Raw genomic sequence first — 11,339 nt, 5'->3', positions numbered from 1 at the left:
GAACAACAACGAAACGTGACCAACCATGTTTTCATTTCAACATCGGTCGTCACTTCTCATCAAATGGATTCCTGCCAATGGTCAATTACGCCCCAGTTTTGATAAAGAATGCTTAAACTCACTTGGTATATTCCAACTCATCATCATCACTATCCTCCAGCTTGTACAGATTGGTCTCTGCAGGAGGCGTAGGCGGGATTCTGCTCATGAGACTCCCGTTGGGCAAGGAAGGGTTAGGGTCTTCGTCGTCACTCTTTTTTTCCGAGTTCAGGTGTGAAGAGGCTGTAGGAGATGTGGACATGAGATCCACACGCTTCTTTGGGAGAATACCCAACTTGGCTAGGGGGAGATTGTCAATACTTTACTAAACTGGAAACTGATGATGAAGTCGCTTACCAGGGTCAATCTTTCCTTTATCCGGGCTGCCGGCCATAGTTCGCGAAGGTGCGACGGCTATTTGAGTAGGGCTGGACGTGGTACGAGGGGGCAGAGGGTCGTCTATATCGTAACCGGGGCATGAGCTAAAATATATATGACGATGGGATATCAGTGGAACCTACCATAGGCATCAGAAGGTTGCCATCTCTTTGACTGCTGGCGAACAGGTGCCTGACTTTGAGTCTGCCTTCGTGATTGGGGCGGAGTAGGGTCGGAGGTACTTTGAGAGGATATACTTTCCGTACCACTTATACTGGGGGAATGTCTAGCACTTGATTAGTACTCTGTCCTGTGTGATGTATACAGCAACCCACGATCCGACATTGCTCCATAAGCCCTGCCCCCTGCTCTGTTCACCGCCCCGATTACCGCCGGGGGCAGCACGACCGTACCCGCTATAGTCATACTCTTGTCTTTGTCCCTGACCTCCGCCATATCCTTGAGTACTAGATCTCTGACCCTGGGAAGCCTGGAATTCCGAGTACTTTTGTTTAGCTCGAGAAAGAAGAGAGTTAAAGGTCTGCTTGCCAGCTGTGAAACGAATTCGTCAGCCTCCAACCCCCAATTCGGTTGCAGTGCTGCGACAACCCACCTTCGGCAAATTTCTCTAGCCTTTCTTCCACGTAAAGCATCCCCGGAGGGTTCTCTCCATCTCTCGTACTCTCATACTCTGCAAACCTACCGTCGACTTCAGGCTGGGACGCTCCCTGGGATTGAGACGGACGAGCCCGACGGACACGGGGCTGGTAAGGCAGCTCCCCTTGGGGTTGGGTAGGGTTGGCAGAACCGTGTGCCGCCTCGTAACGGCTTCGAGAGCGTCGATACTCTTCTTCATCCTGAAGCTGAAGTGACCGGGCAAACTCTGCATCGAGGTCCACCTGGTGCTGCGAATGGGGTACCAAACCCATGTCAGCGACTATACTACCATACCGTCTTTAACCCCCTACAGAACTCACGTCTTGCCTGGCCACGTTGAGCTCATCAGGCTTGAAGGCGGGGTCACTCATAGCCAACAATTGCTCGATTGCCCTGTCAGTGGACCCTCCACATGTCTCGAGCACGAGCTCAATCACTGAGAGCTCAACTGTTGGAAACATGGCATGCAATTCGGATACTTTGGGGTTGTTGTCTGGCTGCGTCTGAGGATCGGGATGGATTATGGGAGGCTGCGGAGTAGGCGATGCGGCAAGAGGAGACGTCGTAGCTGTCGGGGGTGTGCGCGGGTTGGCGGAAGGAGTGGGTGTCCTTGCTGGGGATGTTGGCGAGGCTGACATGGCTGCGGTGATGAGAATGGAAATCCGAAATGGGTCGAGGAAAGGAGAAGGAGAATGAGAAGATCATCGATGGGGAGATGACGACACGCGCGAGATACTGCATTCATGTCGACCATTTGCGGTCGGTTCTCTGACAATTTCCACATCCAACTATTTTACATATGTTGTTTGTTACTCTTATGCTTTGTACATAACTGCCTTTGAAAGACACCTATCAACGATTGTTAAAAGCTCTTAAGGACAACCCTTCTTAGTTGTGTAATGGACTCGTACTTCCAAGCGCTCTGTACTCTTCTCTCCTACAGCACAGCTTGCTTGATCAGCTCAGCATATCCTGCTCCGATCTTTGCGAATGCCTTCCCATTCTCCCACTTTCCAGCCGGTGTTCTAAGAATTCAGACTCTTTGGCACCAGGAGGAGAGCCCGTCAACTTGTCGACAAAACTGGGACGTCTGTCAAAGTAGGGGGCTTGGCGTGCAAGAATGGCAGTTGACGGTAAAACATCAATATGGCAAGCCGATTAATTACGATTCGTAATAAACGTTACAATACTGCAGATCAGCATTCAAAGATGGACTCGGCCTTCTCGCCAAGACATACACATAGAAATTCATATATCGTTTTGCCATTTCTTGTGCAGCAATAATTCCGATTCCAACTTTTATACGAAGATGGTTCGGAAATAACGTGATGAGAAACCCTTGAACCTGAACCTCGTGGGGAACAACCTGATGTTCATGTAACCCTTCAGTGATTAGCAGCTCTTCTGATTGAATCAGGACACAAAAACGAGGCCTGCTCACAGCCGTCGACAATAATACTACTATACTATGTACAGATCCATCGATGCTGCTGCCGGTCCGTCACGCCCGAAGTGGGCGGCACAACACTGGAAAGATAAATATGTAAAATGAATAATGAAAATGAAGGAACGACGACGAATAATTAATTATTAATAATAGCAAAATAAAGAGTGCAGGGCGGCGCTCACCGAGATCTCTTGTGACGTAATTAAGAACCCAAAAGATGCCAACGGAAATAATTCCGCCACAATGGGAAATTTCAAATGGACGGCCGTCACCAATCAAGAAGCGTCCATTTTCCTCGCCAACAATCGCCTCGACAAGGTTGGTCCGCATCAATACCAGTCGCGCAAGTGACGGCGCAATGACGCATAAACGGCGGGAAGGAAGGAGCATCCTTGAAAGTTTAAAATGAGTCGGTGGCGTGAATGAATAAAGGATAGCTGCTGTATTATTACATGGATGAGTGCATATGCTATCAACCAAATAGTGTCATATAACAGAGCATCATCCAAACCGCGAGTCCCATAAAAAGATGCTATATTACTTGGTCTGCAGAATGACTGGTTAGCAAGACGCATTTATTGGAAGATTCTAATGACTCACAGCCTCCTCAAGGTGGGCGACGAGGTCGTTCCTGTCCTTGGCCTTCTTGAGACCAGCAAAGGCCATCTTGGTACCTGTGCAAATGATCAAGTCAGAGGGATAGTAACTTTCGTAACGGACGGGACTTTTTTGACTTACCAGGAATGTACTTCTTGGGGTTTTCAAGGTACTACAAAGAGGAAATGATCAGTATTGCGCTTTTGCCCATGACACCGGTGACCAAGAGGCAACGTACCTCGAAGAGGGTTTGTCCTTCCTATAAGGCAATAATTGTCAGTACGAGATTCTTATATCAACAGGGGCTCGAGCTTGCGAGAAAGAAATGCTAGCTAGCATTTCTCTGAGCCAAGGCCAGAAATCAACTCACCCAAGTAACGCCCTTGTTGACGTTGGCGGCAGTGTAAGAGAAACCCTCGGCTTGACCGGACTTTCGGCCAATGAGACCGTGGAGGTTAGGGCCAACCTTGTGAGGTTCACCAGCACCAAGGGTGTGACATTGGGCGCATCGGGTCTGTGGTACATAAAAAAAAAGGGAGAGTATGTCAGTGGAGCTCTGATTGGATGGCTAAGAACCAGATCCAGACATACCTTGAAGATACCAGCACCCTTAGAAGCGTCACCTATTGCACCATCACGTCAACAGCTATTCCTTTTTACCGTCTACGCTATCTTTGCTTGCTCAATGGCCACCTTCCCAATCCCAACGAGCCATCGAGCTCCCGTGGTTCGGCTGGAACGGACAGAAAAACTACGTACCAGGAGTGTAAGTGTCACCGGCCATTTTGAATTAGATGAGTGGATACAAGCTGCGTTGTGAGAGTGGAATTAGAGAATATGCGTGAGGTAAAAAAAAATCGAAAGTGAGAGAGAGAATAAATAAGAGGGGAAAGAGGAAATGGCAGCCTCAGACACGGAGTTTCCTCTTTTCCGAAAGCTTCCGACGGCCAATCAGAGTACTACTAATTTCACAGCGCGCCTTGGGCAACATTTACTTTCTTTTTTCGCAAGCCTAGTTTCATTGCCAGTAAACTTGTCAGGCACGCGAGACTATTCGACCACTCAACTGGATGCAAAAGCGACGCAACTGTATCACACCTACCCATACGTTCATCTCAATCATTCACAATGGTATGTTCTATCGTCCAGGAATTATGGATGCAGAGCTAACCATTTTGATAGGGCGGCGGCGTAAGTTTGGTTCATTGGCCAAACACGTCTCTCGAGTTATACTGATCGATCCAATCTATAGGCGCAATATCCTTACCCTAAAGAAGTCTGGACTCCCTCTGGTGGCTGGTGGAGCCGACCCAGCAACTGGAAGGGCAACACAGCCATCTGCATTGTTGGTATCACCATCGCTACTTTTGGTGTCTGGAGACTCTCAGCGAACAGGGAGGAGAGGCACACCGCTCCCACTAGACCTATCCCTTCACAAATGGTGAGTACGGTGCGCTTGATGGACCGTTGCGTCGAAGCCGGCGTCTTATGGGCCAGAATACAGTGGATACTGACATTTTGAACGTAGTGGTCTCGGCAAGCACGAGAAATTGGTGTTAAGCAGGAATAGAGGATGGGATGCATCAGGATATAAAACGTCTAGCTGGACACAAACGGATAATCTCTCAAGTTTTTGCCTTTCTGTGCCCAAAGATTTGGGAATCTTTGAAAGGATGCTTCGGCCGAGACTGACGATTAGGTGCATCTGTGATGGACATTGAAAGCTCAAAAAGAGAACAATATATCTATGGAGGCAGTGTCACCAAGTGTCAAAACTAAAAAGCCCACCATAGAGCGAAAACATCATTTCCTGTCATGTCCACCTATGTGAGAGAAAAAATAGTTGCTGCTGAAATTTTCCGTTGCCCTCTTGGAAGGAGGTTCAGCGTCAACATGCGTCGTAACAGAATGTCTCGCATATCTTACAAGAAACATTCTTTCTCATCTCGGCATCTGCAAACAAATTACCGGATGTGGAATACTGTATCTTGCTGCAAGTCTAGTCTGCTATGGGCCACTGCAATGCAGAACTGATATAATACATAATTTGAATGACCATTTTGAGGGTGATCATTGATTTGCCAGTTTGTCTAATGCCTTATTTTGCCATCGTGCTCGCCGACCACATTTGTGTATGTATCTATACAGAACGTAATATCAATCATCCTCATCTGGATCTTCAAAGTATGGCTGTCTATTGGCGCCCATTTTGGAGATAGTTGGCAAGACGCCTTCCCTACATTCAATCGTGTCAGCGTCATAGAAGCCCAGGGTGCGGTCTCTAGACATCACGAACCTTCGCAACAAGCCTTCAATACCATCTTCACTAACGTCCCAATCTACTCTGATCCATGTTTTCTCTAGCTCACCATCCTTGTACGCCAAAAGGCTAGGTAAGACATCGGGATCAGGAAGTCTCTTCGGTTCTTTGTCCTCAACTTCTTTCACCTGGAATTCATCGTCAATGACGAGGCTGGTCGTAGTTGAGGATGAAGCAGGTAGCAGAGAGAACGCAATGGCAGAAGCACGTGCACGATAAAGAGCGACTGATAGGGACGCTGGGAGGTTGAGTGAAAGATGGAGAAGTGAGGCTGATAGAGCATTACACCGTGGTATCCCCTGTCATAAAGTTTGAGTGGCTTTTCCTACGGGGACACTTGTAGTATAGCTTACCGGTTCATAAATCAGAACGATTGCCCAGCCTTCTCTCTCGACAGATTCAATAAAGTTGTGCTCAGAGATCTCTCTTAAAGCACCTCGTCGGATACCCTTCCCCACATCCCCTCCTCCATACGCAAAATCACCCTGTCGCTGTCTTTCCCATTGCGAATCATCTTCCTGCTGCATTGTCTTTTCTCTTTGTAGTTGATCTCTCCTCTTCTTCCGCCATTCTTCCAGTTCAGAATCTTCCTCCTTCTCCTCCTTATCCTTCGCTACCAGCTCAGCCTCCTCATGTACCGTCAAGCCCACCAAAGCCTTCCGTTGGAGCTCTATGGCTCTAGCTGTTGCTTCTGCTTGTTTTTGCGCGGCAGCATTGGAGTTGTGCACTTTGCGATCATCAATGACACCTTTCACACCCGTTTGGTGGCCATCATGCTCTATAGGCTGCCTTACATGCTCCTGCGCTTTCCCCTCGTTTGTGCGACGTGACTTTCCCAACCAGGAGCTTGAATGCTTTCCAGAACCTTCCTGCTGGTCATCTTCAAAGGTAAATTGATCTGGCGAGTCCTCGAAGTCAGACCCGAGCTCGTCGTCTGTGTTGAGGGGCGAAGCCGTAGAGGCCGAGCGGGTCGGTGAAGGAGGGTTTGGGCCAGCAAATAGGGAGCCATCGAGGACAGCTCTTTCCAGAGAGACCATTGTACAATAAGATGGATGCACAGAGAGGATTTGAAATTGAATTGTAACAAGGTGTTGTTGCCGGTCGGTGCGGCAAAGACGGAACTGTTAATTGAAAACGACCTAGTGCGTTTCAGGCACGTCTCTTATCGTCTTTATAGTTGCGGCCTCCGGCAACATACATAATTAATAGGGACAGTGACGGCGTCTAAATGTTTCCATACATGCTTTACAACTCTGGTGTGATCAAACTAGTTTGATGATTTCATTTCCAAATTACTTTGACCAGTGTTGGCTCATCAATCTCTGCACCGTCATCAACGCCTGATACCTTACGTCCGCATTCTCGTGGCTCATCAGTTCCATCACACGCGTCTTGCCGTGCAGGTTGTCGATGATTCTATGTATATGTTAGATAGGCACTGAACAACAAAGTGATATACATACTGTTTAGATCGGTCACCACCGTACTTGACAAACTGACCGATATCATGCGTGGCAACAGCAAGAACAAGAGGATCTTTACTTGTCGTGATAAGCTCGACTAAGCGCCTGCTGTCATGTCAGCAAAGGCTCAAATCAAGATGAACTCTGTTACTGACTTGACCGCCTTCCCGCCCTCTTCCTGCCCAATCCTAATTCCATTCTCCTTCCAAAAGTCATCCGTCTCATGTGCAGGTGACCAGACTAAATGACCACTCTCAAGCTCCTTGACGTACTCGTCATAGGTGCTAAGCCCATCCAAGCGAGACTTGAGCTCATCCTTGAGGTAGTCAAGGTCTTCAACAATCTCCTCATCGGACCATTTACGCGACTGAAGAGAAACAATGAAGGGTAGCAGTTTTGTAACAAACATGGAAGGAAGGTTCTGGGAAGGCGCGATGGCGAGTAGGTTCTAAGTTGTCCTTGTCAGCTATGGACATATATTGAACGATTTGGTTTTACCCTGAAAGTAGCCACTACAACCCGAGTGACTTTTTCTTTCACCGCAGCCTTAGCTATATCGGTCAGGATCGCCACGACATCATACTTCTTGTCCAAGTTCTCCGCCACTTCTTTCTCGAACGACAATTGCCAAAGACAAGTGATAGCCCAATATTGCGCTTGGGGGTTGGGGTTCGTCTTCAAAGATTTGATAAGCCTACCCCCGCCGATTAGCTTGACACAAAGATGGCTGAACTCCTAGACACACCCTGAGAGGCAATTTTCTTCATTCCATACGAACTTCCTGAACTGTTTAGTCCCGAGAACAGCACCGAGGACCTGGGCTGCAACTTCCCATAGAGGCAATCGACTGCCGTTTAAGAGCTTTTGGAGGGATGAGAGTAAAGTGGGAACGAGGTCGTTGGGGAAGGGCTTGGGATCGGTGCTGGAATCTACATTAGCTTTTTGCCATGCTTTCCCAGGACAATCTCACGCAATCAAAAGTGACAATATCCTCAGGCTTCCCAAGACAGGAAATTCTTCATCCATACTCAAACACTTGACGATAGGCCCGTAAGGATCGTCAGGGTGCTCCGGCGATGCAAGATTGTGAAAGTATGGGATGGTCGAGTTGTCAGCGAGCATGTCGCTGATAGATACAAGCACCGCCTGAACGGTATCTACTCTTTGAAGCTTTCGAAGTAAGTCGATGTAAAGCTTAGCATACTGAGGCCCTTGAGTAGCCAGTACCGTAGGTCGTTGAGCGGAGGGCTATGTTATCTGTTAATGGCAGTAAATTAACAATAATGTCGGGCGACGTACAAGCTTGCTGAGAGACTTCAAAAGTGAAAGTTCATCTGCTGAAAGAAGCTTTGCCCTCTGGTAACCCTGCACAGCGAACCGATGTCAGCCTATACCGAACCCACGTACGAGCAAGCTTACCTCCCACGGAACAGGTTTAGCGTTGATCTTGTTGCACTGGTCATCTAGGTAAGGGGAGAAGAAGGGAGGTGGAATAGGGTGTACAGTCGTGGCCATGTTGTCTCGTACTTTACTACTGCTCGAATGGTTATAGCCATACTCCCAACTGGATCGATACTTGATGCACCGGGACGACGAACTGACGTCTCGGCTCAAAGGAGTGCCTCATAAGTCAGTTACGTAACATGCTCATCTTCTCTTGCACCACTCGGCACATAAAAATACCCATTGCGACAGTTCATCTTTTTTCTTTTACTGTTAATCCACAAATTAACTACAAAATGCCTGCACCCGTGTCGTTTACGGTCAGGCCTCCAGGATCAGCCCCGTACCGACCTTCACCCCTCGGCAGCGGAGCTAGAGGCCCTCCTTCTCGAAGGTTATTCGAAGACCATAGGGACGAAGACGATGATGAGGACGAGGGCCACTACAATGTGCGAAGGAGTCAGAAGCCCAAGGACGAACGGATAGAAGGTTTTGGCAATGGGCGCATCATCGGGTATGTCTCCAGTAGTCACAATGATCACAAACATGAGCTAATATTATACATAGTGGCGACAGGCCTGAAGGGCCGCTAATCATCCCCGCTTTACCTAACAGAGACTGGCGAGCGTCCTCCAATAATCGCCGTGCACCATCTTACCGACCCGACTCCCGTGCAACCACTGAGCCTGTGGAAACTCATGAGAGGGTTGGTGATGAACCCCAGCGCTCGGGACTGAGAACGGTTGTCAAGACGGAGGTGCAAGCGGACGATGGGGAAGTTGCTGTTAAAGTTGAGCGCAGGGATGAATATGAGACACCTTCCTCATTAAATGGTACTTCTGGACCAGGAATAGAGGTCAAGAAGGAGCCGCTCACTCTGGAAGAACAAGCCCTTCAAGCAATCCTTCACGGCGATGTGCCCGCGGAAACGGAAGAAGAGCGTCTTCGTCGAGAGCTAATTATTGATATGGGGAAAGATAAGCCTTTATCAGAGGAGGATGCCTTGAAGCGGGATATCGAGGCATTGCCTGAAGAAGTAGGTAATCTACCCTGCGGCTACCGAGCCCGAACGCTAACGATACGACCACAGTCGACTTTGGATGACTACGCAGCGATCCCTGTGTCTGCATTCGGTGAAGCCATGGCCCGAGGTATGGGGTGGAATCCTTCTGCCCAAGGTACTAAAATCCATGAACCTAAACTTCGACCAGCACTCCTCGGTCTCGGTGCAACTGCGCTTGAAACGCCTGTCCCTCCCAGTCGACCTGGTTCTGGCTCCGGTAAAAGGCCAGCGAAACCAAGCAAGAGGGATAGCATGAAGTATAATTTGTCTGGAGCGTTGGTGCGGAGAGGAGAAGACGGTGGTTCCGCGACGCCTGGCAGCGAGAGGTCAAGCAGACATAGTGCCGAGAGTGACGGCAAAAGAAGAAGAGATGATGATGGTGGAAGAGAGAGCAAGAGACGTGGTGATGGTTATAGAGATAGGGACAGGGAGAGGGATAGGGACAGGGAGAGGGATAGGGACAGGGAGAGGGATAGGGACAGGGAGAGAGGTAGACGGGATGAGCGTGAAAGGCGGTCCTATAGGGATAGAGGAGACGATAGAGATAAGAGGGATAGGGAAGGAGACAGAGAAAGGAGACGGGATCGGTAGAGCACTCGTTAAAATGTACCACTGTAGCACTATTTCAAGATAGCAGCTGTACATGTATTCTTGATTGAATTTTGCCTTATGTACGAACGTGTCCGGGCTTCGATGAGAATAATGTGCTGTTGGGAAGGAAGGATCTGCTCTGTCTCATCTGTTGATCGAGTCTTCCATTGTGGACTACCAACGACATGGCCTCTCAATAACGATAAAAAGCCTTCATCGGCAGTTCCTTCTGGGCATCCTTTGTTACTAAATGGTTTCACTTACTGATCCTTTATCAGAAGCGCATGTGTCTTCGAGAAAGTCCGCTCCCCAGTAAGCCACCAGGCCATGTGTGATGGGTTGGGACGATAATAATTAGCTGTTTAAGAAATGCTATACATACATTTGTCGGTAAACCTTTTCGTGTATTCTGACAATTCCCCTTCTTTCACATCTGCTCCAACGAATAGAACAACGAGAGGTCTAGAAGATGAGTAGCACAAACCGAGAAGAATTTCAGGATTGCGTCCCATCACAAGAGCAAAGCATTACAGCCTCTACGACGTCAGCAAACAACCTATTGTCGGAGGTATCTCAGTTATCTTTCATCCCAACATATCCAATCAATACCCCTTCCACCCTTGTGGCCAGAGATATGTCCCATTTCACGCTACGTTCTGTCCAATCACTGTCAGCTGATCTATCTTCTCCATATCTGACCGCACCTGGTCAACCCGAGAGCTTCTTTTTAACAAGCCCGACTGGTTCACAAATCGATGATTTATATTCCCCAACAGAGCCCATGTATGGGCCGGATCTTTCAGTTGCAGAACAACTTGGAATTACGCCCACTGAGGAGTCTTCTGTAAGTTTTTTCCAATTAGAAATAATTGGTGGTACTCGTGATATTGATTAGCGCTATTTAACTGAGGAAGGGAAAACGTCCACCCGAGTACGATGTGGATAAAACAGAACGAGTTAGTCGAAGAAGAGCCCAAAGTCAGTCTTGTCCTCTTATGCTTCATTAATCTCTAGATCGGCTCGCGAATACTGACACCAAAGACACCAAGATCGCGCCGCCCAGCAAAAGTGCAGAAATCGTCGATTGGCTGAATGGAACTCTCTCCTGTCCCAGAGAGAGACACTGAAAGCCCAATTACAAGGACAACAGACCGTTATTAGCTCGTTGGTCTCACAACGAGATAAAGCCTGTTTTGAAAGGGATGAAGCTCGGTCGAGGTGCGCATGGCTAGAGAAGCTGTTGAGGGAAAGGGAGGTCCAATCAGCCACATGGCAAGATTCTTGCATTTTCCCAAATGGTGAATCTTAGGGTGACAATGAGCCATAAGATATATCATACGG

At 48.3% G+C, this 11,339-nt stretch overlaps 6 protein-coding genes across 6 annotated transcripts; 2 read left to right on the top strand and 4 right to left on the bottom strand.

The window, feature by feature from the left end:
* Nucleotides 1-49: 49 nt before the first annotated feature.
* CNBA6770 (hypothetical protein) lies at nt 50-1,712 on the bottom strand (the record flags this gene model as incomplete). Its single annotated transcript, XM_772462.1, has 7 exons — nt 50-71; nt 123-339; nt 397-498; nt 561-703; nt 753-969; nt 1,031-1,322; nt 1,395-1,712. 7 exons carry the CDS (start codon nt 1,710-1,712, stop codon nt 50-52), a joined length of 1,311 nt encoding a protein of 436 aa, XP_777555.1.
* A 1,346-nt stretch (nt 1,713-3,058) lies between these two features.
* CNBA6760 (hypothetical protein) lies at nt 3,059-3,902 on the bottom strand (the record flags this gene model as incomplete). The annotated part of the gene is made up of 7 exons (XM_772461.1): nt 3,059-3,067; nt 3,122-3,195; nt 3,260-3,290; nt 3,357-3,377; nt 3,489-3,632; nt 3,710-3,741; nt 3,878-3,902. 7 exons carry the CDS (start codon nt 3,900-3,902, stop codon nt 3,059-3,061), a joined length of 336 nt encoding a protein of 111 aa, XP_777554.1.
* A 349-nt stretch (nt 3,903-4,251) lies between these two features.
* Nucleotides 4,252-4,839, top strand: CNBA6750 (hypothetical protein; the record flags this gene model as incomplete). Its single annotated transcript, XM_772460.1, has 2 exons — nt 4,252-4,559; nt 4,647-4,839. 2 exons carry the CDS (start codon nt 4,252-4,254, stop codon nt 4,837-4,839), a joined length of 501 nt encoding a protein of 166 aa, XP_777553.1.
* A 436-nt stretch (nt 4,840-5,275) lies between these two features.
* On the bottom strand, nt 5,276-6,475 carry CNBA6740 (hypothetical protein; the record flags this gene model as incomplete). The annotated part of the gene is made up of 3 exons (XM_772459.1): nt 5,276-5,354; nt 5,415-5,737; nt 5,792-6,475. 3 exons carry the CDS (start codon nt 6,473-6,475, stop codon nt 5,276-5,278), a joined length of 1,086 nt encoding a protein of 361 aa, XP_777552.1.
* Nucleotides 6,476-6,730: 255 nt separating this feature from the next.
* CNBA6730 (hypothetical protein) lies at nt 6,731-8,416 on the bottom strand (the record flags this gene model as incomplete). Its single annotated transcript, XM_772458.1, has 8 exons — nt 6,731-6,854; nt 6,902-7,006; nt 7,057-7,349; nt 7,400-7,595; nt 7,647-7,823; nt 7,872-8,149; nt 8,201-8,266; nt 8,321-8,416. The coding sequence occupies 8 exons, from the start codon at nt 8,414-8,416 to the stop codon at nt 6,731-6,733; spliced, it is 1,335 nt and encodes a 444-aa protein (XP_777551.1).
* Nucleotides 8,417-8,640: 224 nt separating this feature from the next.
* Nucleotides 8,641-9,998, top strand: CNBA6720 (hypothetical protein; the record flags this gene model as incomplete). The annotated part of the gene is made up of 3 exons (XM_772457.1): nt 8,641-8,858; nt 8,912-9,380; nt 9,435-9,998. 3 exons carry the CDS (start codon nt 8,641-8,643, stop codon nt 9,996-9,998), a joined length of 1,251 nt encoding a protein of 416 aa, XP_777550.1.
* Between the last annotated feature and the right edge of the window lie 1,341 nt (nt 9,999-11,339).

This window comes from Cryptococcus neoformans, chromosome 1, assembly GCF_000149385.1.
Source record: "Cryptococcus neoformans var. neoformans B-3501A chromosome 1, whole genome shotgun sequence".
NCBI lineage: Eukaryota > Fungi > Basidiomycota > Tremellomycetes > Tremellales > Cryptococcaceae > Cryptococcus > Cryptococcus deneoformans.
This window is presented reverse-complemented; position numbering and strand designations above follow the sequence as displayed.